At 47.3% G+C, this 27,239-nt stretch overlaps 1 protein-coding gene across 8 annotated transcripts in view; it reads left to right on the top strand.

Moving 5' to 3' along the window:
- znf521 (zinc finger protein 521) overlaps positions 1-27,239 on the top strand; it is a 122,866-nt gene that overhangs the window by 32,634 nt on the left and 62,993 nt on the right. For 6 of the 8 annotated variants that reach the window (XM_072713466.1, XM_072713464.1, XM_072713441.1 and 3 more), the window contains 2 exons: positions 20,536-23,909; positions 24,100-24,184. In XM_072713466.1, coding sequence (XP_072569567.1) covers positions 20,976-23,909; positions 24,100-24,184 — 3,019 coding nt within the window. In that variant the 5' untranslated portion in view covers positions 20,536-20,975. Of the gene's footprint in view, positions 1-18,236; positions 18,418-20,535; positions 23,910-24,099; positions 24,185-25,380; positions 25,545-27,239 lie in introns of those variants that run through there. The other 2 variants (XM_072713453.1, XM_023826762.2) reach the window with 2 other exon arrangements.

Below are 27,239 nucleotides of genomic sequence, written 5' to 3'. Positions count from 1 at the left end.
TCCTCTCCAGGGGCTCTGCAGGCTGGACTGGTGACCTAGATTGAGGGGAGGCAGGTAAAGTCATGGCTGTGCACTGAGGATGGTGCCTTGGTGTAAATAAGAGCATTGGCCCGCAAAACTCTGCCTCTGCACGGATAAATGCCTTCATTTTGATGTGGAAATATACCTAACAATGTTTACACAGTGAATGTAGTGTATTCACACACATCATACATACCTGCTGCTTGTTGGTGTGTAAGTGCTCTTTTCCAGTGGTTTGTCAGTGTCCATACCTGCTGTGATGTTTGCTTTGTGGCGTCGGTGTATATTCTAATAGCTAACTGCAGGGTTTATTCTCATATGTCCTGGGTTTGGAGGGAGGAGCACACTTGGCGCGGCTGCAGGATCACAGAGAGCTAAAGATGGCTATATTGATATTTTGCTAATCTGCCCGCATTAATTTATCCCTTAAAGTCCTTTGATTTTCATTTTCAGCGCTTAAATAACATGACCCCCTCTGTGGTAAGGTCTTTGAATTTATCTTCGTGTTAGGGGAGACACGGGGTGGGGGGAGGGGGTCTTGTTGGGGGGAGGTTAAGATCCAGTGATCTTTACCTGATCGTGCAAACTGATGGACGAAGTGGCGTGGAATGAACTGCTGCTTATTGCCTTACCCATTGCTATGGCAACGTCACATGCTTGACTGCGATTTTCGCTTGTGGTCAGGCAGGCTGATTTGCAGCCAGATATTTTGCGTGTGGTGACATCTTGAAGCAGGTTATCTGTGTCTTTAAACAAAACATTGGATGATGTTCTGGCTGGTGTGTGTCTGGTGCACTTTCACTCACTGTGTCGCTGTACCTTGGTATCATGTTCAAGGTTTTCTCACTCCTGCTCCATGACCAGGTTTCAGCTGACGGCAAATGTGTGAATCTTTAAAGTGCTTATAACATGATCTGGTTCTTTTGAGTGGGTTCACACTGATGAGGTGAGACTGCTGGGTGAGGGTCAGTCAGAATCCACCCCCTGAGCCAAAGTGGCCAGTGTGGTAGGCATCAGACACATGGACCCCCTTTCGTGTTGAAGGGTACCCATAGCACCACCATCCAATCTCTTGCTCTCTTTCTGTCAACCTGCTCGATCGCCATCAGTTCTCCAGGAAGCACCACTCTCATCATTTCATCACCTCTGCTGTCCGTCACTTGATTTTCCTTGCTGCACAGCATCTTCTTTAATGATACTAATGTCATTTTGTCCCTGTCTGTGCCTCTACTCTGTCTCTTGCACTGTCGCTGTCTCTCTCTTTTTCACTTTCTTTCCCTCTTCCACAATCTCTTCCTGCACTTCACCCAGTTTCTCAGTTTTGAAATCGGTCCTCTTTGAGTCCTCCTGTCCATCTCTTTCCCTCCCCACCTCTTTTTCTTCCTGTTACTCCTTGTGACTTCCTGTTCCTGTCTCTCCCTCCCTCTCTCTCCCTCACTGCCTGGCCGTGTGTGTCGCTGGGCTGTGGCCCCTGCTCTTCAGTATTCTGCTCCTGTCCTCTGTGGAATGATTTTTGCCCAGACACGTCTGGCTCTGGGTGAAGGGCCCTCCCCAGAGAGTGTGCTCGGCAGCCCCAGGTCGCCAGCACCATGAATACATTATTATCCCCATTTCCATCCTGTTGCCACGGCAGCACTTTCAGAGCCGCTGGGTTATTAAGTTGTACGCTGCTAATACCCTGATACGAGCAGAAGTTGGATTTAATGTTGCCCTTTGATCAGATTACCTCCCTGCCATTGGCTGTCGTTACAGGCCGGAAGGAGGCAGGAGGGAAGTCAAACTCGTGTGCTTGCTGCACATTTGAGCCTCACCACCCCTATTCTGCCCCCCCTTCCTTCTCCATCAAACCTTACCCCCTGCTACCATTCTAAAGGGGGCTGTAGCTGCATTTTAATATTTTAGTTGGGTCCTGCTGTTACATTAAATTGCTTCAACCCTTCAATCCACAAGGCTAACCCCCACCTTCTTCTTTATCTATGTATCTATACTGTTTACCTGTCGTAAACACTCTGCAGTTTTGGGTCACCTTCTCTTCCCACCCCGGCAAATGGGGAAGTTTCCGACTTTTGTTCTCCTGTGCCAATGCATAAAACATGGTACCTCGGGTGGAAGATGAAGGGTAAACCGATGTCCCCCTAAATGACCAGCCTTGTGCATGCGCCTAACACTTCACTGAGCAATCTGTCAACATGTCAGCAACACATGTTTTGTAAAAAGCCTCTGGTGGGAGCAAGGGGGGCTCAGGAAATGCTTTGAATTCAGTGGATTTCTATTGCTTGCCGTTTCCCCCCGGGGTTCCTTTTACAATGCCTACATTTCAGAAATTTGAACTGGGGGGCCCTTGGGGGGCCCTCTCCGAGCGCCTGAAAATGTAGAGTTGTATTGTTGCGGGTCCCCGAGCGGTCTTTACTAATACCTGAATTCGGAGGAGCTGGAAATTACAGAGGTCCCAGGAGACAGCTTTAGCCGCACCAGGAACAGGAGAAGCCAGTGGGGAGGCCGCTTAATGCATTGCTGAAATAAAAGAATTTGAGAGAGATGTGCTGAAGTGCTACTATTTTTTTTCTCCACCACACACCCCATCCAACCCTTTCACTCACCTCATATTGCCCCTCCCCCCCCTCCCCTAAACCATGAATCTGTGCACCTTCAGCGAGTCCTTTAGCTTAGCTTTGTGCTTAAACTACAGGAGGCAGCAAGGCCCAGAAAGCCCCAAGCTGAAGGGACTCCGCTTGGCCTGGATGAACTGACGGCTGGACAAACAGCCCCGTGTGCTCTTTTGTCTAAGCCACAGCTTTTTGTTGCTTCCTTGCAGATTTTGATGTCCTCCTCTCATCCACATGTCTCGTCTTTCCCATGGTGTTTTCTCAGTTCCCCCCCCCCCCCCCACCCCGTTACTTATTTGTTATAAATTAGTTTGCCAGCTTGGAAAATGTCATTGTGCCGTGAATCAGTTTTTGGTCACATTATAACTAGAGCAATGAGAATACAGCACAGTACCTGGAAGAGGCCAAACCCTGCAGGACGATTATTCAGACTAAGCTGAATTACAAATAGAAACATTCATCTCCAGTTTATGTTTTGTCCAAAACAAGTTGCCGTCTTTCGCTATCCCTTTCTACCCATTTTAGACACCGTTTACATTCTGGCCTATTTCCAGTGCTTATGGATGATTTATGCCTTGTTTTTATGGTCCATGAAGAAAGAGGCTGAATATACAGTCTTCCTGCTGTCGGTAAATAATTCAGCTTGTCCAGTAACAAGCAGTGCTCTTAATAGGAATGCAGTACCTGTTCTAGACAGGAAAGAATAAACAAGAGTACCGCAAGGGGAAATGGAAGGATTTGTGTCCACAAGGGGAAAAATTACTCATTCTTCTGAAAGAAAGCTGCAGGCCGACCCACATTAATTAAACCCCAAAGCCTAAAGGTTATCTGAGGCCTGCTCTGTGTGTGTGTGCATGTGCATGCGCACGTGTTCACTTCCACACGCTGGCACCTATGAACGGCCGGCTCCATATGTTATGCGCATGGGGTTGTTTTCGTCTTATTTTGTGTGAGACTACACATTTTCTTTTTCACTGCAGTAGCAGGGCTAAACGACACATGCTGGGACAGCTTGGATATCTGACCACTGAGATTGACCCCCAGTACCCCCCCCCCAAGTTGCTTTTCTATTTTTTTTCCATTCTTTCGTCTGTTGTAACATGGAGCGTTCTGATACGCCGGAGATTCACATGAAGTCACTTTTGACGGCACCGTCACATGACCTGGGTGCTGGGGGGGCCCAGTGACAGGGCCTCATGTTTAGGCAATGACTCGGGGGGGGCGTCGGGTCCGTACCTCTGGGCCCGTCTCCACTTCTGGCTGCCTGTGCTAAGCCCAGGATCCGTTTCCCCCTTCTGTCGCCTCTCTCAGATGAAAGGCAACTACAAAGTTATCCCTCATTTACCCAAACAAACAAACAAACAGAAAAAAATAATGTTAATTTTCTGGCTTCCTCCAAAAAAGAGGATCTTGGACTGGTTGTGCAATTGTAAATATGTTAAATTTTAATGGTTGCCAAGAAGCAAGGGATTGTTGTGTGGGTATGTATTGAAGAAACCTATCCCCCTGTGGTAGTCTTTGAAGGCTGGGAATACATGATCTGAGAGCACATTGTTCTGAAGCACGAGAAGGCAGCTCTTCAGAGGGCTTCAAAGAAGGACTGAGGTATTGTAGTAATCTCAGCATAGCTAGTTTATTCCAGTGTGGTCCTCTCAGTGAGTCACATTCATTCTGGTGGAATAACTAACCTTGCAAAATGCAAAGTTGCTTTCTCATTCCAGGAAAAGCCTTCCCTTTAAGTTTCTGGTTTCCTGAAGCTTCTCTGGTTTTTGGGAGTCGTGAGATCCCCGGGCATCTAGAGCTGTGTCATAGCCTTATGTAGCCTTTACATTGGTGGGCTTGTGAAGCACTTTAGGTTATAGGAAGTCTGTGACATGACAGCCTACTGCTCTGATATGTAGAGTGTAAACCTTGACTGTTAATGTTGGAGATGGATCATATAATGGTGCAATGGTTTACCAATATTACCTATTCTATTTAAAAGGACTTTATTCAAAATACTGCAGATTTCTGCCTAACAACCTATAGTTGTTATACTATCCTAGATGCTTCAATTTAAAGTTAATGAAATTAAATATTTGAAACAATTTATTATTTTTTTGATTTTGAGAAATCAATAGAATTCTTTATAGCATAGATATCCCCCTCACCAGTGTTACACCAGTGGTATAATGTATAAAAAAATCATTAAGCAGTACTTTAAGAGACAAGTCTGGATACCCTGGTAAAAATATGAAAGACTACTTTGGGGAAATAAGAGCTCCATTCCTGTTTTAGGTTACCATTCTAACGATCTCACCTGAGTCTCAAATCAGAAGCTACTGTACGGTAATGTCTCACCCAAAAACTTGTTCTTAATGGGATCTTTCCAGAAACTACAGTCTGCTAGACTGTATGAAATCACGCGACCACTGTGAAACCCACAGAAAGTTAAGTGCTTGTCAGTTGTTGATCCATTGTCATTATCGATCTCCACAGTGTGGCGGATTGATGTGGAGACTACTGGAAAGTCCTCTGTCCAGTACCTGCACTCTTAAAAGCCCAGAATAACCGAAGGTCTGGATCTGCAGGATTACTTGTCATTTTTTCACCACAGCTTTTGACATTTAAGTTTCTAGCTTCTGACATCGGACACAATGGGGAGTTTACAAACTTGGCAACCCAAACATCTCTACACAGATATGATGGTTTTTCACATCTCCTCCTGCCTCCTGGCAAGTTCATAAATTCCATGGCTCAAGTATATAATTCAACTCCATGTACTTTACGTTCTGTAAAAGAGGAGTGAGGAAGATGGGGTACGCCAGTTGAAATTAGGGTCGTACTGTTTCAACACAGAGCAAAGATGACGTATTTGATCCTCATTCATGGATGCACCTGGACCCAGAACTGGTCTCGCTCTTTGAGATGTGATCCAATGCTGTGGTGCTCTCTAACAGTTAGGCCATTTCTGCGGTTCCTTAAAATCTCCAGTGTGCCAGCAGGCCATCCACTGTGCATTTCTAATATGAGCCGCTTCCCTAAAAAGGCCGGCCATTTTTTTTTCTACCCAGAAGGGAAAAACAAGTAAACCAGCTTGCATTTGACTCACTGGAATGACCAGACTTCCCCACAATATGAAAAACCTGTAACTTTTTAACTTGTGGGGACATTTTTCAGTCCCCACAGAGATAACCCAATTTTATAAAAGTCTGTGAATGCAATCAAAAAACTTAAAATGCCGGAAGTCTTTTGATTGGTTGCTTATGGTTGAGATTACAGCTGGGTAGGGTTAAGGTTGCCATTGTTGGGATTAGGGTTGTGCCCCTAGAAATGAATGAAGAGTGCCCATAAAGATATGAAAATGTTCACTGTGCGATTTGTCCTCGTGAGATTTTGTTTTTGTTTGTGTGTGTGTATGAGTGTGTGTGCCTTCATATCCTTGTTTCTCTTGTTATAATAAAACAGATTTTCAGTATCTTATTGCATTCTGCATGAAACGCTGTCGATTAGCTAAAAGCCCATAGAAACTTCTCGCTGTATTATTTATAGACTTTGAAGGGCTCGGTTCCAATGGGATCTTTCAGTTGCAACACAAAACTCATTTCATGTTATTAATTTGGTTGTGATCTATGAAATAAACAATCCAAAAAGCACCCTTGTAAAGGCATGTCTGTTATGTGGTAATAATGTGTCTTTTGTTGTCAGTTTTTTTTATTAGTGTTTTTTGTCTCCCACCTATATAAATACTCATCACAGTTGTGTTTAATTTCAGCTGTGGATATTGATTTCTAGGAATAAGCTGTAATTTCCAATGTGGGAATCACCATTGAATGGTCAGTGTATAATTCTGGAATTTTTAATTAACCGGAATGTAGCAATGTAAATTAAGAATGGAATATATCTCAATGAAAGAGAACTGAAACAAAGCTGAAACTAAATTAAATGTTGGGGTGGGGGGGGGGCAGTTTCCAATTTGACTCTCCCTGCCGGCCCCTGGAGGATGGGCTCCCCCCCTTTGAGTCTGGTCCCTCCCAAGGTTTCTTCCTTCTTGGGAGTTTTTCCTTGCCACTGTCGCCTATGGCTTACTCACTGGGGGCTTTGGGTGGGGATACTGTAAAGCGCTTTGAGACAATGTAATTTTGCGATAATGCGCTATACAAAAATAAATTTGTTGTTGGGTTCCTTACCTTACTTTTCCTTTCCATCCAGTACCAATAACATTTGGTCAAAAAGTTTAGCTGATGTTTACTAGATGAAATCCCCCTTGCTGCCAACACAAAGACCAGCACACGTACGCTCACTCTTTGCCCTTTCCAACTCCCTCACAAAGCTCTGGCATCCCTTGTCAGGCTGTTGCCTCTAGGCATGACGATGAGGAAGTAAGCTTAATAAAGTCCTATCCTTTTCCCCATGTCACACTATTAAAAAGGAATTTCTGAGACAGTGAAGGCTCCCCTCTCTTCGATTTCTTGGCACCAGGGGTATAAATATTACCAATCACCACTGGAGATAAATATTAATGGAATAGCATGCTGCCTTGCATTTCATCCTGATAGGGTGAACTGTCCAGACCCCGAAGTAGCAGGCACCATGACGGTTAAAGGCAAAGGTCCTGAAACCAGAAGGTTGCATGTTGAAGGCCTAGGAGGTCATTTGCTGCAGTGCAATGCAGTGCATTAGGACAAAATAGGAAACCAGCTTTCTTGTCCATTCTGTTCTAGAATGTTCCAGTATGTCCAAGGCAGTAGTTAAATGCCGAAGACGCTTGGCATATCCCTTTCTCCCTCAGCCAACTTAGAACATCCTAGGCTCCATGGCAAGGATGAGGTGGCCTCTCCAGAAAAGTCGTAAATACGTCAAGCGCCTGACAACTTTATGTGCACATTAATGTGGGGGAAAGAACCTCGACGGATCGATTCCCCAAAGATTTCTCCTTTCTGCCCTTTATTGACTTGGCTTTATTACCAGAAAATCACATTACTGTTACTTTTAAATTAACTCTAATTGTAACACAGAGGCAGGCATCATACGCTGAATACAAAATGAATATTGATAGACATTGATATCGTGGGTCTGGCTCTGCTGCAGATTAAGTACTACATCTTAAAGTTCAACATTAGTCACGCCAAACCTGTAACTGTCTGGTCGTGGTGTAAAATAGAAAAAATAAAAACAGGTAACAAATGTGAGAAGAAACTCAAGGACCAGGAATTATTGGCTTCTAAGGTGAGTGTCACCCTGATATTTACCTGTGATGATGCACGGTGTTCTGCTTTCAAAGCACTGTGTTACATTTCTGGTTGAAATTTGCCTCTCATGTTGGATAATGCAAGTCCAGTGGCAGTTTGTCAATGAAAGGGTGGCGGGGGGGGGTTGTGGGACTGAGGACAGTTAGCTTGGGAGGGAGGGGGGCGGGTGCATGTAATCCAGCCATGCTGTCGCGGTAGGAGCAGATAACGCCGTTTCTTACGCCGGCTGGAAACTTTGGCAGGAAGAGCCCCGTTGTAAATGTGTAGGCTTAGGAGGAGCGGCCCGCGATGCAGGGATGAAGTTGTTTATTCATCTGGAATGTATTACGATTGTGATTAATGATTAGAGGACATCTGCAGCACTGTCGCTGCGATGAAGCCCCACACGGCTTTGGCACGAAGATATGGAAAACTGAGAAGGGAGGGAACCAAAGAAAGAAAGAAAAGTCAAGAGTTTGTTGCTTTCAGGCCTTATTCCTCTCTCTCTGTCTCGCACCCACCGATTCCTGTTCCTGATCCCCCACCCGCGCACCTCCAGCACACACACACAGACACACATGTGTGCACTAATTATTAATGAATATGACCGAGTTGTTGTTCAACCACAGCCAAGTGTCAGGGAATCAAACGCGGAAGGGTAGGATGTCTTGACGGTTTCGACAGGGAAACATGAAAATACACGGTCTTGCTTCAGTTGATGCCTGTGCGTGTGTGTGTGTCTGTGTGTGTGTGCGCTTCTCCCCGTTACCCCCCCCCCCCCCCCACATCTCTTTCCAGTCCGTATTCTTGCCTTCAACACTGTCCAACCTCCCTTTACAAGTGACAAGCGGGACACGTTTGGGGGAGGAATCAGAACCAAACCAAACAGTATTAATCAGGAGGGGTTTGCTTTGGGTTGGGGGGAGGTCAGATGTCAAGTTTCTTGCACTGAATGCTAATGCAGGAGCTTCAGCCACTGCTGGGGTTTTGCTATAACTGCAGGCACCGAACTCCCCCCCCCCCCCAATGCGCTTTCAGAGGAGATCTCTGCTGTTTATTTCTTTTCCTTTCTCCACTTCACCAGAAAATTACAAGTTTACTTGTGAGGCTGAAAACAACAAAATACCATTAGCAGTGTCCTCAGATGTCCGCCGTTAGTGAAATATTAATGCCGCGCCTGACGTATCTTCACAACAGGGACTGTAATTAATACACACCACATATCCGGGAAGCTGCAGAGCTAACTTAACATTTTAGCCTATGTAATTAGCCGGCTTTTTTGTTACTCTGCAGATTTTTTTGCTTAATCGTTAATTTTTAGAAAGGCTACTAAATATGTGTACATTGGTTTTTTTTTCCACATCATATTGGTTCTACTACTTATTTTTCCAAGGGCTTTTGTGGTCGGACAATTTGGAAAGTGGAATAAACAAGTAGTGAGGGAAGACTGACAGCTGCAGGCAAGCTGAAAAGAGGACAGGGATCAGCGGGAGAGGAAGGCCGCCAGAGATCTGAGTGCATCCTGTCTGAAAGCACCAGGCAGGTACTTTGTTAAAAATGCAGAAGGGCTGGTTAGCTGAGAGGAGTCTCTGTGTGGAGGCTTGGTCCACCCAAGCTGCTGTGTGGAGGCCTGGTCCACCCAAGCTGCTGTGTGGAGGCCTGGTCCACCCAAGCTGCTTGCCGCGTGGCCCTGGGTGCAGCTGCCACAATTTGGCTGCCTGCTTCTCAGCATTGTGCATTGATCACAAATAAGCACATATTATCAAGCTGACACTTTAAGTAGCACTGGACAGCATTTGTGTATAAATGCTGAGATCAGTTGTGGGGAGAGCAGGGGTACCGGCTTCTCCCTGCTGTCTCACTGGGGGCAGGATACACATGGATCTAAGAGGGAAGCTCCGCTCCATCAGCCTGTAAAAGGGGCGCCTTCCCCGGGGGAGTCTGGATGGGGTGGTGGGGGGGGTGGCGCAGCCTCAAGAGATGCATTCAGAGCTGAATGCCAAGAAGAGCTCCCCATCCTGCCAGGCCTTTCGACTTTACATGGGCCTGGTCAGCCGTCCATATCACCTGGCTCTCCACACTCAGTACTCAGATGGTTCTTAGCCCTAATCCGCTGGGGAGCTCAGTATGTGAAGTGTTCTGGCTCTCTTTATACTGCTACTAACCTCATTAGGTTAAATTGTTTGCCTGGTGCAATGCTTAGCTCAGCCATTCGGGTGAACTCTCTGTCCTGTGCTAAATTCCACTGTGAGGCAGCATTGGGATAAATCGATGTCTATGTGGATGGTTTTGCTGTGGCTCCTTGTCCAGCTGTAATAGTTTTGTTTGGAGGTCGCTAATGGCCACGTGGTATGGGGCAGGCTGGAGCCATCATCTGCTACCTCCACCTTTTCAAATGGAAGCTCTGGGCACCAAAAAGCCCCTGAGCTTTGTCCAGAATAAACAGAGGTAGAAAGCTGGGGTGGTTTGGCGGCAATGGAAATCCCCCCTCTTATTCGTCTTGGCTTTCTTCAGTTGCTCCAGGGTTCGGCAAGCGAAGTCCCCCTTCCGCTGTCCCATAGCAGTTAATATTTCTAGGTCTCCCCTGCGGCCAGAATCTGCAGTGAGGTCTGGGCCGGGGTCCAGCGGTGGTGTCTGCACTCTGGGAAAGGGGGTAATGTGAACGGAGCAACGAGCGATTTTTTTTCCCCTTCCCTGTGGGCTGTGGGCCATGGAGCCATAGCAGATGTCCAGACGACAGAAATGGGGTCTGGGACCAGGCCCTGGTGGCACAGCCCGAATCTGCCCCCTCCGGTGTCCCTACGTGCTTCGGTGCGTTGGCAGCATGAGGCATAGTGACAAATGACACATTGCCTCATCGCTGGGCGTAGAAGCCAGACTGGCTATTCTGACACCTCCCTCGACCCGCTTTCAGCCTTGCGTAGCATGGTGGACTGAATGAGGCAAGTCAGTCTGGCGCCCCCCCCTCCCCACCCCCTCCTTCTTATTTTTTCTGGAGGTGCAGGGTTGGAGGGGGCAGGGCTGCCTGGAGGAGCCTTTTGCTGTTGGCGGTGGGGGTGGTTAAAAAACTGGGCAAGATATACTCACTTGGATCTCTATGCAGCCAGAGCTACCCAAGGAGCCTTGTACCATGAGTTCCTGCCCTTCTGAAGCTCCTCCCCTCAAGTGCCAGTGAATGGCACCCCCTTAAGCTTCTTACTAAAACCAGATCATACTAGCAAACTTGCCACACAACTCGTTTCCTTCATTTGAATGCCTGTTCAGTAGAAAAGGGACGTTTAAGGTATGCAAATCACTATCATACTGTACCAGCTGGGGTTTGACATGGTCTACAGCTGAAATGAACAATCCTCCTGTGAAAGGGTCTCTGGCTGTGAGAATCAAAGCTCGCATTCTGCTCGATGCTGACCGGTCTCATCACTCCCTGCATCTCGCATTGTGCTGTACCTACCTGTGAAATCCCCGCTTTCAGACGTGACCATCTGTAAAGACCTGTTGCTCATTGCTTCTTGCGAGGAGCGTGCTCGTGTTTATACTGACAAATGGCCATTGTGGATTTAACGAGGAGGCCAAAAATCTGTGTCATTCATGTGTTCTTGCTACAAAGAGGGTTGAATGAATGGAGAAGTCACGACTATCATATCTGTAACACAGTGAACTCTATCATCAATGTTCTAAGCTCGCTTGGTAGCTTTTCTTTCCTAGGGTGTGCCCGTTCAACATCTCTGATTTACTGTCTAACACAGTATGTCGATGTAAGTCCAGTACGTTGGTTACAGTGGCTGGTAGAGGGTGAAGGCGAAGGAAACCTACATTAAGCACATCTGGAAATGCGTTTTTTTGTGGAGCTTTGGTTTGGTGAGAGGGAGTAAATTAAAAGCAGGGCTTGGCATCAGTAGGTGACCAGTGAAGTGGAAGCCTAAGGGCTGTCATTTGACGGACAGCAGTGCCAAACGACTACACTCCTGTATAGCCTACAGGGTGAGCGTGTATTCTTCTCTACAGAGATGGCCTCACCACTGGCTCGCTTGCAGCACATCGTGCTTTTGGAGTGTCATTCAGGTGTTTCTGGTGCGGGTTGCCTTACTGCGTTTCCGGCCGGTTTCCCCAGCTTGGCCTAAGCCCAAAGCAGGCAGGAATGGCATCAGTTAGCATGCAAGGCCACGCACGCAGAAGCCGCGGCCGTCCCGTGCTTTATTAGGCCTTGTCTGCAAAGTGCTGTCAGTGCAGCGGTAATCCCAGCAATGTGGGGCTTTCCTCGTCGTGCATAGATCTCCGGGATAAGATAAGGCCGTCTCTAAACACAAAAGGGTGCGTTAACTGCTCTGACTGCTGCTTGCCAGAGATAAGACACCTCAGGCCGCTTGGAGGACCCTGCACAGGATGTAAATGAAGCCAACTACATAAAATCATTTTCCTATCCAAAGGCTTGAGCAGCAGCTCTGCTCTTTTGTTTTTTATTATCCTTTTTTTAATGATTAAGTAGAAAAAAACAAGAAGACATGAACCCATAAAACAGGCACACTCGAGGCTGATAACCACCTTGACACCAAACGGCCTCGCTGGCGCTCCTCCGAGGAGGGGGGCACCTTTGGAAGCCATCCGATTCCACCCCCATGCCACAGGAGGCCTCAGCCCGAAGTCCACCCGCGCAGCCCGGTCCACCCATCATGCCAAAAGGAACGGCGCTGCTGTCCGCCTGCGTAGACCGGCAGCGACCGCCTCTCACCACAGCCTTGCTGGTGTAAGAGCCAGCAAGCAGTCTGACTTCTTTTTCCCCTTTTCCTTAGAACGTATGTCCACCTCACAAAATGACTGGATATTACCAAGCACATTGATAAATACTGTGTGTTATTCAAGCAGTTTAGTTAAGGATAACTGCTCACTCACTGAATAATATTTGATTTTCCTGTAATTGGCAGCAGACATTTTATAGATATACAAAGTGTGGTGACTGATGGCTGAAGGTATGAAGATACAATGCAATTTTTTTCAAAGAAGAGAGAAAATGTGTTTTTAAATAACAGTAACTTATAGTAGTGAGTTATTTCACAGATACTTGTTTCATAATCTAATTTCAAAAATAGAGGTAGTACTACTTCCTCTACCTCTATGAATCAGTTGCCTTTATATACAAAAATTTTATGTTCGGTTACAGACACTTCTCACTTAACGACCGAGTTCCATTCCTACGACTAGGTCATTAAGTGAATTGTTCGATAAGCGCGGAACCACCCCTTACCGATATTTCAAGCATACTGTACTGGTAGTGGGCTTGTGTCTTTAGATATTGTATTAATATCACCTTTGCATCATTTATAAATTTTTTTTAGTATATTTATAAATGTTCATACAGTTTTGTACTGTATACTGTAGTAAACAGAATAGAAGAAATCAGCTCTAATATACATTACTCAAGTTTGCATACTGAACAGCATAGAATTCCGACTGGTTGTCCACATGGTCGTTAAACAGGTAGGTCATTAAGTCAGGAGTGTCTGTATATGTTATCTGTTCCCCTTATGGCCCTGTTCAGAGATGAACTGTGACTGTGATATATCTCTTATCTAGGACATTTAATCGTTTGATTATTTCCTTTCCCTATCAGCTGATCTTCTTGAGGTGAAGTGAACGTCCGACAGTACCTGCAGGGGGCTGTCAGGTTTTCCTAGGTCTTCCTTGTTTTATCTGAGAACCGAATTAAAACACAAACCTACAGTTTTTTCACCTTTTCAGTGAGAAATTCCTGCAGTACCAATTATGCGCCGGAAATACGGCACTCCGTCAGATCAATTAACAGATTCTGTTCCCTGGGTGTTTGTTGCTAACGAGTCACTGCTAATGGTGGAAAAAAGTTGATTTGTTCTTGTTTTTGTAGATTTTTTTGTTTTGTTTTGTTTTGTTTAAGCTACATAAACATCTTTGCTGCATCTTTTGTATTCTCTGATGATTTAATCAGAGAAATTTGTTTTTAAAATTAAACTACAAAACGCATTTATGATCCCACCTCCTTCTAAAGCAGCTTTAACATTATATTTACTCATTCTGTGTTCCTGACTATACTATCAGGACGGACGGTGCTGCTTTCCTGTCGTCCCCTGTATAACTGCTATAAAGGAACAGAACTGCGTGTTTCTGGGAGAACAGATTGCTTTGTGCAGACGGCCGAGGCTCTCGGCACATCCACAAGTTCTACAAAAATGGATGTGGACTCTCGAACGTCCTGAAACAAGCCGAAATGTCACAGAACTGCAGCGGCCAGTTGCACAGAGCTCATAATGTCATGTGTACGAGGCAAATGAGACGGAAAGTATAATGCTGAAGTACAGTTTTCCACAATTAAGCTGTGGTTTTCAGCGTTCCCAAATTTCTAGCCATTTCATCCTCCTCTACTCTGCCTTGGCAACCTGTTCGTAGTGTGTCCTCTCCCTGAAACATTTAATAAATCTCCTGGAAATCAGGTCTGGGAGCTTGGGTTGTCTGCTTAATGATAATGATGCCAATGATGGAATTATGCACTGCAGTAGTTCTGTGCGAGGCCCCACCGTCGCCCAGTCCTTGTAGCTAACGACGCTGGGGGTTCACCTTAGTCCATCGCCCCAACAGAAAAGGAGGAGCATGTGCTGGGTCCCACAGAGTTATTGTGGGACCAAGAGGCCTATTATCTCAGAGACTGGAATGAGACAGTCAGCCCCATTCACGCAATTTGCCGTGCCTGTGCCACAGAGGACAGATGAGCTCTCGCCCAAACCAAACTGCTGTGTCTTCCTGTTCGGCGCCATCCTGTCAGCCACATAACAAGCCAAATCTTGAGTTGCTCTCAATGTCTCCACAAAACAAAATATATCAAAATATGTTTCCATTGTCATCTGTTTCTGGGAACATGCCTCCTCGTAAAGAGAAGAACAGCATTTTAGTTGAATATACCAGTTGTTGTTCAGTTATAGCTGCAGACCCTTGCCTTGCTACTTGTGCTGTTGCGTTTATTGGTGACATCAACTGCATGTGATGTGGGAGAAGAGAGGAGGATGGTGCGCTTGCTACACTTCCACCCGACCATCAGATCAAAGGGGCAGCCATCCTGTTGCATGGGAGCAGGGGCAGACTGGCAACAAAAAGTAACATGGGAATTTGCCACCGACTCCCCTTGGGACCCCCTTTGGTATATTTAGCTACAGACCGAGAGGGGAGTGGTCCCCCTTGGTGTATTTTGCCATCGACTGAGGGGGGAGGAATCCTCCCTGGTGCATTTCGTCGCCAACCGAGGGGGGGAAGGGTCAACTAGATCAACTGGAGGACCATCAACGCTATAATGCATTATCCATTAATCATCTACTAAGATTGACTTGGAGACATGCCAACATTGACTGATGGGTTCGGCAGCCCTGGCATATAAGTTATATAATACCTGAGTTGGAGAAGAAAAACCAGCCCTCACAAGGCTGGCCCACCAAGAAAGTTCCCGAACTTCTTGACCGCCAGTCCACTTCTGCATAGAGTGCCTGGAAGGGGCTCCCCCTGACCTAATACGGACTTTTCACTGTTGCAATCCTGTTTGTGGAAAAAGCACAGTGCAGTGGCTGCTGAGTCGGTACCCAGGAAGCTTGTGGCCTCATTTGCAAATCACAGCTAGTGATGAAAAAGGCTCACTTGCCAAGTTCAAAGTCATAATACTCCTGAAAACGAGAAGCTTTATCTCGAGACCCTGTTCCTGTATGTATAATTTTATTTATTCCTCAGTAAATTACCCTGTGCTGATACGAGCCATGTTGGCTCTGAGATATGAATGTATGTGTGTATGTTCTTCCTTCACCTGCTTGGCCCGTACCTCTGTGTGGAAAAACATATGTACAGGCCTTTCTGTCTGGCCCCCTCTCTCTCCCTCTGCACGTGTGTGTGCATACGTGTTTGCCCCCCCCCCCTCTCCCAGCAGCCAGGACATGAAAGGAAGCCGCAGATGTCAGGCCCAGTATGTGACCCTAAAAGACCCGTCACGCTCTCAAACCCAAAGCACATATTATGCCAGGCAATTAAGTGCGGGCACCTGCATTGGGGGGGCATTGTTTGTCTTGTTCATTAAGTGTCCATAACAATTCCTGGGTGACTCTACTTCAATTAATAATGGCATCCAAAAAGGCACCAAAAAAGCACCACAGCATTGCAATGTATCCAGTAGATTACTCAGCTCTGCCTTGAAGCCATACAGCGGGACAGCACAGCCATGTTTTTTGTTTACAAGACCCAGATGTCCCATGTTTTGTATGAATAAGTGTTACACAATGGGTGCTAAAAGTTAAATTGGGAGCTCTGTCTGGGAGAAGAGAATGACGTGTCTGAAGTGTGGCCTGACGGGGAATCCTGCCTGAAGGGGCTGGGGGCTGAAACTGACACTCTGACTGTGTGTGGATGTGTGCGTGTGTGTCGGTCATGTATATATTACATTGTAGGGATCAGGTGTCCCCACAATGTGATAAAAACCTCTTATTTTGACGTGGGGGAACCACTTTTTCGGTGCCCTCAAGGGAAAACTCAGTTTTATAAAAAAATCTGTAACTGCAATAAAAAACTAAAGATACCATAAGTACTGTATTTTGTTTAATTACTTATGGTTAAGGTTGTCATTGTTGGGATTAGGGTTTTGGCCATAAAAATGAATGTACGGTCCCCACAAAGATATGAATACAAACATGTGTGTGTATGTCTGGACAGAAGTCCTGCTTGAGGGGGTGGAAGTATTTTGCAACACATGGTAGGGGTGGGGTGAAGATGGGTGAGTGCGTTTGGCAGGAGCACCCGGGCAGATATATGACCAAAGTTGGGTGGTGGGGGGGGGGTTATTTGGATGGCCAGCGATGGCAGCCAAGAAGTTGGTCACTTTTTGCAACCAGATATATTCTGTGTCTGCTGCCTTCTGTCACTGTTCCACTGTTTCTGAACTGCATTTTCAGTCCCATAAAGAATGGAATATGTTTGTCTAAGACGGTAACACTGAGAATCTGTATTACGCCTCACCAGGTTTTCAGAGAGAGCTTTTCCCCCCAGATGACACCAGCAGGAATATTCAATCCCTAAAAGAGACCTCTTCATTTCAGCCCGAATGTATCAGATTTTCGTTGGCAAGCTCTTCTGCCCATAAATATGACTAAACAGATGTTAAGTGCTACAAACGGGTTTCCAGCTGTCCTTCAGCCTACACGAACAGAGGGAATGTGTTGTTTTGTTCTGTGCAGCAGACATTAAAAACAAAAAAAATGGGGGGGGGGGGGGAATGTCAGGTCCTAAGATGGAGGTCTTCCTCCCAGGATGTGACAGGCTGTTGGCCAGGAGATGCTCAGGAAAGGCTGGCAGGCTAACAAAGACAGCCCTTGAGCTGCAGGGTGTAACTCTCGGCTTCGCATCCCCTCTGGCAGCAGCTCAGAGGCCGCCTCTGTGCGGCCAGCCAGCAAAATTAGGAAATAAGGACCCCCTTTTATTTACTCAGGCTGCTGAATCACAGGCATTCCTGTCTGCGCGAGCACAAGGCGCGGCTACTCCTCTTTCCAGCCGCTCCCCAGGGCCCCCTCCCCTGCCTCCCTCCCTCCAGTCTCACCCGCTGGTGTTCACACACTTGTTCCAGTGCGTCTTTTGGAAATGGTGGAGTGGCCTGCCGCTGAGGGGCTCCCGGATCCTGCCCAGGGTTCTGAGGGATATCACCTCAAGTCGCCTATTACGAATCTGCTCATTCAGTCTGCCCAAGCGTGTCCATCCATCCGTCACGTGACCTACCACAACAGCAACCCACTCCGCAGTGGGAGGCAGGAATCCATGCACATGGATAAGAGCTGGGTACATTCACTGTGACCTGCCGGGGTACAGGCGAGATGCCCCCTGGAGACCCAGCAGTGCTATGTGCCTGGCACAATCCCTCTATCAGCCATTCTTCAGCTGAGGTGCTGGTCAATCCTGGAAAGCCAACAAACAGGTTTCCGGGTTCCAGGGCTTCTTTCAGTACCCTCTCTGCTTGGGGGAGGGGGCAACACACACTACTGATCTAAGAGACGGCATTCCCCTTCATTGAACCCCTGCTTTCCTCTAAGCTTTCTATCTCTGCACCCCCCCTAGAAATGGAAGGATCTGACTTCCAGTCCCTCCCCCACATTCAGCCCAGGGACGAGCGCCCTGCTGTGGAGAGCCCATGCCACTCCCTTGTATGGTAGCACAGTACTGGTCGGGTCACTCTGGCCCTGGTTACAAAAAATAGAAAGGAGCCACCCGGGCCGGCCAGTTGGAGATGATTGCTCACCGATATGGGCAGCGGGCCAGCGGTTGGTGGCCATCTGGTATGCCTGTTTGGGGGGGGGGTGTTTTTGAACATTTCAGAGGTGCATTGGAAGGAGCATGTTCTCATCTGTTTCCTTAGGATAAGCTGCTGCCTGATAAGCGGGCCGAGGGAAGCACTCTACCTGAGCGGCATGCTGCTGGTATTTCACAGCTCCCTGCTTACAGTCAGTTCTGTACTCCAGCAAGTACAGTCACAGGGAGCCCCGTGTGATTGTACACAGGCACCCTGCTTATGGGAGCTGGTGTCAGTGGCCTTTCAGGTAAGCTTCTGATGGCACTGTGGCACTGGAGAGGATTTGTTCTCTGTAATAAATGTTTTCCTCTTCCCCTTGTTTTCCCCTGTTTCCAGCTCACGTAATTTGCTTTGTCTGTGAGGACTCTGTCAGAGCCTTTCTATGTGGGCAAGGAAGTTTAGGGTGCTTAACTGTTCCAGCAGGAAGAAGTGCTGCGTGACCCCTGAACTTGTGCAGAGTGCTTCACGGTGCTTGGCACGGTGCTTCAGTAACTCACCCAGTGTACCCATCACATAAACCAAGAGGCCGATGATCTGAAGCTAGAGTGTGCCGGTTTATAAGTGCCTCAACCTCCAGAAGTCACGCTTACAGGCTGGTAAACTCCATCAGCAGAAGGGATCGCTTGCCGTGAAGGGGCTCCAGACCCACTACAAAGTAGAGCTCTGAGTCAGCAGATCTGTGTAGACCTCATTAATACGAGACTATAACTTCCTCTTTCCCCTTAGTGAAACCAAACAACAAAGAGAGGCATGAGTCCCAAAGTCCTGTTTGGGGCCTGTAAAATTACTGGAAAAGTTACAAGCCACGAATGACCCATGGTCAGAGTTCCTGGAGCACCTACTGCAAACTGCACAGTGCAGGCGGGTATTGAAAGGGCGCTTTGTGAACACGGCTTAACCCGAAATGGCCCCCGGCTCGTGTTGAAAAACTGCATCTTAAAGCACAGGAAGCCAGCAGCACTCAACTAGCCCCGTCTGTCATCAGGCCGTCTCTCCCACGTTTCCGTCGGCCAATCGCTGTTTGAACAGGAAGAGAACTAGAAGGTTCCGAAAATCCCACCAGCGTGCCCGGCGGCTTTCGGGGATTTGGAAGGGCGATCGTGAATCACAAGTGGCTCGATCTGGCAGCCCGAGACATGTTTTTCTGCAGAGGAATGTTTGAGCTTGAACACCTCTCTTGGTCATTCTAAATGAATGGCTGAACAGCATCGTGGTCTTAATATGAAATCATTTTCACTATACCTCAACCTCAGCAGGGCTGGAAATTGTGATTTTCGTCACACTTTTAATACCGTGTTAAATTTAAATTTTGACACGGTATGTTAGAATGCTGCTCTCCCACCCTCCCAACCATCACCAGAAGAAGCAGGCAGGCTGCCTCTCCCATCTCCCTGATTTGTTTGCAGTTAAACTCGCACAGGCTCTGAGGATGGAGTCCCAGGCTCATTTGGCATGCCCGCTTTGTCCTTGGTCTTCATGCTACACAGTTTGCTCTCCCTTCCAAGTCTTGGCTGATCTGTATCCCCAGGCCTATGCCCCTACAGCAGCCCCTCGGCTGGGGCTGTCTGGGGGGAGCCGGGCCCTCCGTAGCCCGTGGCCAAGTCTGTGTGCTTCAGCTAAACAAGCTTTTGGGCCAGAGACAGGTGCCCTGTGTCCTCCATGTTCTATGCCATTGCTAATGTTATGGCCACACTTTGATCTGCCCAAAAAAAAAAACGCTTTAAAATAAACCTTTGATTAAATGCCTTCATTTGCATGGTAAAACGTATTCCTTTGTGTGAGTAAAGACACAGTTCCACGGCTGCATGTTGAATCTTTCATTGCTGGTAGACATCTTCGGAACCGACAGCACTAGGGTTAATAGTTTAAATATGCATCAGAAATATGCGGGGTTATGTGTATTTTCTTCCTGAAATGACTGGAATCCGCAGCCATAATTACAATAGTTCCAGAAAATAATAAAAATGAACTAATTTACCTCATGCGGGGCATCCATCTTAAAGCACCCCATACCATGTAGGTAGAAATGTCAGAAAGATTGCATTTTGAATCTCAGTGGGCTAAGTCATTACGTGACCACATACAAGGCTAATTGCAGCAGAAGCATTTATGGCGAATTATTCTGTAAATTAGATATTCAAATTCAACTTTTTAAAACGGCTCCTTGGGAGCCACATAGCCTACATAACCGGGAACAAAAAAATGGGTTTTTCTCTACACTGCATTACGGCTGTGAATATGTTGATGTGATTTTAACCAGCTGACCCCCCCCCCCCCCCCCCCACACACACACACATATAATTAAACTGACCGTCGCCTGTTTCTTTTCCCCTAGAAAACAAATGTCTTCTTTCCACCTTTGCAGACGGAGTCGATATCGAGGACGACCCTTCGGGCTCCTGGCCCGCATCCTCGCCGTCCAGCAAAGACCAGACGTCCCCTGTTCATGGGGATGGGTATGACTTCGGGGAAGAGGAAGGGGGCCCAGGGCTGCCATACCCCTGCCAGTTCTGTGACAAGTCCTTCAGCCGCTTGAGCTTTCTGAAGCACCACGAACAGAGTCACGGCGACAAACTGCCCTTCAAGTGCACCTTCTGCAGCCGCCTTTTCAAGCACAAGCGCAGCCGCGACCGGCACGTCAAGCTGCACACGGGCGACAAGAAGTACCACTGCAGTGAGTGTGACGCTGCCTTCTCCCGCAGTGACCACCTCAAGATCCACCTGAAAACACACACCTCCAACAAGCCATACAAGTGTGCGGTCTGCCGGCGCGGGTTCCTCTCCTCCAGCTCTTTGCACGGCCACATGCAAGTCCATGAGCGGACCAAGGACAGTGGCCAGGGCCTGTCCGGGGCTGACGACTGGAAGCTGAGGGAGACCCAGAAATGTAGTCAGTGTGAGGAAGGCTTCGACGTGCCCGAGGACCTGCAGAGGCACATTGCCGAGTGCCACCCAGAGTGCTCCCCACCCCAGGAGAGTGGTGCCCTGCAGTGCATCTACTGTCACGAGCCGTTCACTGAAGAGGGCTCTCTACTGAGCCACATCGACCAGGTGCACAACCGAGACAAGAAGGGCCACACTTGTGCCATCTGCTCCGAGCATTTCCACGCAGTGGAAGAGCTCTACAGCCACATGGATATCCACCAGCAGCCAGAATCCAGTAACCATAGCAACAGTCCTTCCCTGGTGACAGTGGGCTACACCTCCGTCTCCAGCACCACTCCGGACTCAAACCTCTCTGTCGACAGCTCAACTATGGTGGACGTGGCGCCACCATTGCCAAAAACCCGCGGAAGGAAGAGAGCAGCCCAGCATGCAGCCGATGGCACCAGCCTGTCCTCCAAGCAGGCAAAAGTCTCATACAGTTGCATTTACTGCAACAAGCAAGTGTTTTCCAGTCTGGCCGTCTTACAGATCCACCTCAAGACTATGCACCTAGACAAACCCGAACAGGCTCACACATGCCAGTACTGCTTTGAGGTGCTGCCATCTCTCTACAACCTAAATGAGCACCTCAAGCAGGTGCATGACAACCAGGACCAGAATGCATTGCTGGGTGGTGTGTCTGCCGGGGTCTTGCAGTGCAACTTTTGCCCCGAGGTGCTAAGTGACCTCAATGCCTTGCAGGAGCACATCCGTTGCTCGCATGGCTTTCCCAGTCCACTCGCCAAAGAGAGCAACGCTTTTTTCTGTCCCCAGTGCTTCATGGGGTTCCTCACCGAGACCACCCTGGAGGAGCACATCCGTCAGACGCACTGTGACAGCGGCAGCACGCATTTTGACTCACCCCTGGCTGGGACCCCCAAGGACCCCATTGTGGAGGTGTATTCCTGCTCATACTGCACAAACTCCCCCATTTTCAACAGCATATTGAAGCTGAACAAGCACATCAAAGAGAACCACAAAAATATACCCCTTGCACTTAATTATGTCAACAACGGGAAGAAGGTGAATCGCACGCTGAGCCCCTCTTCCCCCATGTCCATGGAGCAAACAGCTGTAAAAGTTGGACAAAGCGGGTCCTCCTCACGTTCCACCGGAGAATTTATCTGCAATCAGTGCGGTGCCAAGTACTCTAATTTGGATTTGTTTCAGACTCACCTGAAAACACACCTGGAGAGTGTCCTCCCCAAGCTAACTTGTCCACAGTGCAACAAGGAGTTCCCAAACCAGGAGTCCCTGCTGAAGCACGTCACCATCCACTTCATGATCACCTCCACATACTACATCTGTGAGAGCTGTGACAAGCAGTTCACCTCGGTCGATGACCTACAGAAACACCTACTTGACATGCACACCTTTGTGTTCTTCCGCTGCACTCTCTGCCAGGAGGTCTTCGACTCTAAGGTCTCCATCCAGCTACACCTGGCTGTCAAGCATAGCAACGAGAAGAAAGTGTACCGCTGCACATCCTGCAACTGGGACTTCCGCCATGAGTCAGACCTGCAGCTGCATGTCAAACACAACCACCTGGAGAACCAGGGCACGGTGCACAAGTGCATCTTCTGCGGGGAAGCCTTCGGCACCGAGGTAGAGCTACAGTGTCACATTACCACACATAGCAAGAAGTACAACTGTCGGTTCTGCAGCAAGGCCTTCCATGCCATCATCCTGCTGGAGAAGCACCTGCGGGAGAAGCACTGCGTATTTGAGGCTAAGCCGCAGAACTGCGGTTCCAATGGTGCCTCCACTGGGCCTGAACCAGCCCCCAAGAATGACACGGAACTGCAAGGCCTCCTAGCCAACAGCCATGAGTCCCATAACAGCCACGATGGCAGTGAAGAAGATGTGGATACCTCTGAACCCATGTATGGCTGCGACATCTGCGGTGCTGCTTACACCATGGACTCCCTGCTGACCAACCACCAGCTGCGTGACCACAACATCCGGCCAGGTGAGAGTGCCTTGGTCAAGAGGAAGGCCGAGATGATCAAGGGAAATTACAAGTGCAATGTCTGCTCTCGGACCTTCTTCTCAGAAGCTGGACTGCGGGAACACATGCAGACCCACCTTGGGCCCGTGAAGCACTACATGTGTCCCATCTGCGGAGAGCGCTTCCCATCCCTCCTCACCCTCACTGAGCACAAGGTCACCCACAGCAAGAGCCTGGACACAGGGAGCTGCCGGATATGTAAGATGCCCCTGCAGAGCGAGGAGGACTTTCTGGAGCACTGCCAGATGCACCCGGACCTGAGGAACTCCCTGACAGGCTTCCGTTGTGTGGTCTGCATGCAGACAGTGACGTCCACCCTGGAGCTCAAGATCCACGGCACCTTCCACATGCAGAAGACGGGTACCATGTCGAGCAACCACCCCATAGGCCGCATCAATCACCCCACCCAAAAATTCTACAAGTGCGCCTCGTGCTTGAAGGAGTTCCGCTGCAAGCAGGACCTGGTCAAGCTAGATATCAATGGACTACCTTATGGGCTCTGTGCCTCATGCGTCAGTGGTGCAGCCAGTAAGAGCTCTAGCCCTGCGGTGAATGGCGGGAAGCAGCAAGCGGCAGCCATGCCACCTACTCCTGGGGAGACGCTTAGCCCCAGTGATGGAAAGGTGAAGGTGGCCTCCTCCAAGACACGGTGTTCCAGCTGCAACGTCAAGTTTGAGTCCGAGGTGGAGCTACAGAACCACATCCTTTCCGTCCACCGTGACAGTGTGGGGGACACCAACAGCAGTCAGCTACGAACACCACAAGTCTCGCCCATGCCAAGAGTGAGTCCTTTACAGACTGAAGAGGTAATTCCCCTCCCCAGCCCAGAAGTATAACCAATATCAGCATGGTTACATCACTGATTGTTTACTATTTAAGTTCAACCATCTAGGCTTCCTTTTTATCAGTGTGATACACAAGATATATGCAGGCTCTGTTTCTTGCATGTAAGGCACTGGATGCTGTGATTTCTTATTCGACTTTTTTTCCATGCAGAAGAAGACGTACCAGTGCATTAAGTGTCAGATGGTCTTCTACAGCGAGTGGGACATTCAGGTCCATGTTGCAAACCATATGTTGGGTAAGACCTAGCTGTGTTTATTTATATCGTGTCGAGAGAAATGTTTCTCTCATCCTTTTCATCCTGTTCCCCTACAATGAGTAAACCTAGGCTAGGATGAGAGAACATCAGCTGTCTGTGATTCAGGCTAGTTAATAGGTTGTATACATAGCCTTACTGTACATGTCAGGCCAGGACAGGTATCCCAAACAACTTTGAAGGCTGCTGGGGCAGCTGGCTTCCGTTTTCCAGGAGCTCAGCTTGTAATGTCTTAATGAAATTGTTATTTGGATGAGAAAATGCCTTATTTAGTGTTCCAGGAATGAACGTAGTGGTGGAACCAGCAGGTGATGACCATCTCTGAGGTCTTGTCACAGCTAACCCTGCTGTGCCTGATCAAATTATTGTCCTCCTTCATATCTCATCTCTTTCAGACAGTGGGGAGGGGGAGTGGCTAAAGAACAAAAACTTTTGATAGAATGAAAGATGCTGCTGCTTTTATACTATGGGGTCTGAAGAACTTCACTAAAATGGGCTTAATTGGATAAATATTAATGCCTAGATCCATGGTATGGCTGTGATTCAAAGTATTTATTGAATGATGACGTTCTAACATGAGTAGAATTTTAGGTGATTTCCTAGGTTTCTGCACTGTTCTTCCAAATGTGGGAAATGTGTTATGTTGCAATGGGGACACATATACAGATCAGTTACTTTCTTGTGTAGCTTGAAGTTTATAGATGCAAAAGAGAATGGTCTGTCATGAATGTGATGGCTGTAAACCTCAAGGTGACCATGCAGTGACCTTAAAGGGATGAGTGTGTAGCTTATGGTGAACCTGGGTTCAGTTCAACAGTAGTTGCTTAAAAGCATTGTGAATGGATTTGAATTAATATTTTCTGTTTCTTTTTATCATTTTATTCAGGTAGCTTTAATGCATGATTATGGAAAATTATATGCCCAGCTATTTGTCATAGACCCCCTCTGCAGTCCAGTTCTATTTGTTTACTCTCAGTAAATAATCCCGTGGTGATGCTTATCTGTAAATGCCAGTGTTCAACAGAGGAATGTACTGACTGGATAGCTTTAAGTACGAGCTGAGCTTGAATACAGAGGCAAACATGTTTTCATTTACCAGTCATGTGACCCACCTTTAATGTGTCAGGGCTTCAGTTTTGACTGTTAGACTGTAACATTTCTCCCTATGGTTTTGACAGAATGTACAACCATCTCCTGGAATCCTCTACTTCCTCTAAGATTATTCAAAGGACTTTTTCTAAGACATTACAAAACATCACAGATGGGGGAAATTTTCACAGTACGGACCAAGAAATAATGACATGTTCATTTATTTCTACTCTGTGAGCCTTAGGACCTTTATTAAAAGGAGTTATTAAAATTAACTGTTCTGTATTGCTCTGATTTCTCTCATCATTATTATTATTATTATTATATACTACTACTAAATAATAATAATAATAATAATAATAATCAAATTAGCTAGAAATAAAAATATGTCTACACAATCAATCATATTGCAGCTTGTTTGTATGACAATGCTTTAGGCGTCCCCGGACAAAGAAATTCACAAATGAAATGTAGATTAGTCTTTAATGGAAGTTTTTTTTTACTTGCTGGTTTGTTTAAATTGGCATTTCTTCTTGTTTCTTTCGTTTATCCACTTATTCTGTTTGTTTACCCGATCTTCCTTTCCTTCCCCGTTTGGAAGTTTTTAATTATGGTGAGTCTTCTTTATTGTTTAGGTGTTCATTGATCCATAACAAAATGCTTTACTTCAGGGGCTAGGGCTAAAGGATGTAGGTGAATTTTAACTCACGGCGCAAGTCTGTCATGGCTGCGTTGCTTTTTCCTAATAGCCATTTATTTTCCCGCTCGTACGGATGTTGTGTGAGTCTTTATATCTCTCACGTGCGTGTCAATGCGCGTGTGTGCGCGCTTGATCCGCGAATTCCCCACCGCTTTGGCAGCGCCTCCATGCCCCCGCTGGGCGTGTCTGCGCCGCCGCCGCTCTCAGCACCCATCCCCTCTCTGGCAGGGAGCGCACCACTAATCCCACTGGCAATTTCCTTTCTAATCAAGTCGGAATTACCAGTCTTTTTGATACTGATCCCCATCTGGGGATTAGAACCTAGAGAGCACACGTTCCAGAAAACAAATAAAAAAAACAACGACAATGTATAAACGGCCTTTTAGTCGGTGAACCGAGGGTGTCTGACACAGCGGGACGCTGCAGCCATCGGGACAGCGATGATGTGACACTCATTGCGTGTCACCGAGCTTCTGCAGCGCAGCGCAGCGCCTTCCCCCGTTGCCGCGATATGCTACTACCGCTCGGTTCCGCCGGGCCGAGCGCTTTTGTTTGAGCGCCGCTTCTGCGGTGTTTTTGACCACCGTCCATGAGCTGGAGTCACGGATCGGCATGTGGCTGCCATCGGGGAATCGTGGGTAACATACGCAGGGCCTGCCGACGCCTTAATCATGTCTAATTGCTACCGATAGGTCTCCAGAATGGAGCCCAGTCGCACACGCTGCTCCATCTCCGCAAGCATCAACTTTTTTTTTCTTTCCATGAGACAGTTGTTATCGGCAGTTTGAAAAACACTTGCACCTTGTGGGATTTGTTTAGCGGCTTGCACTGCCAGCTCTGTGGAGACAGGACCATCCATCAGAGCAAAGAAGATAATTAAGGAATGCTGATCGGTAGTCAGCCATCATATTGGGGAAAATAATATAAATAAATAATATTTAAAAATATTCACGGTTTGCCTGGGAAGTAACTGATGATCGTGATTACCAAAAAATGTAATTGAAATCTAGGAATGCTTCAGACCGATACCTGTACAGAACAGGAGAACGAATTTGGCATAATAATATTCATTTAATATTCATATCAAATTATTTTTTTGGTTTGGAAGCACGGATTTAAAAATTAAAGTTCAGAATGTTCTCAGACTTCCGTTTGAGTATGAAAGTCAGCCAGCCTTACACTCATGTTGCAAGCAACTTGACTATTTCATCAACAGTACAAAACCAAATAATGTGTAGTAGCAGTCCA

This window comes from Paramormyrops kingsleyae, chromosome 1 (genome assembly GCF_048594095.1).
Source record: "Paramormyrops kingsleyae isolate MSU_618 chromosome 1, PKINGS_0.4, whole genome shotgun sequence".
Lineage (NCBI taxonomy): Eukaryota > Metazoa > Chordata > Actinopteri > Osteoglossiformes > Mormyridae > Paramormyrops > Paramormyrops kingsleyae.
The sequence above is the reverse complement of the archived record's forward strand: the minus strand, read 5'-3'. Positions and strand labels throughout refer to the sequence as shown.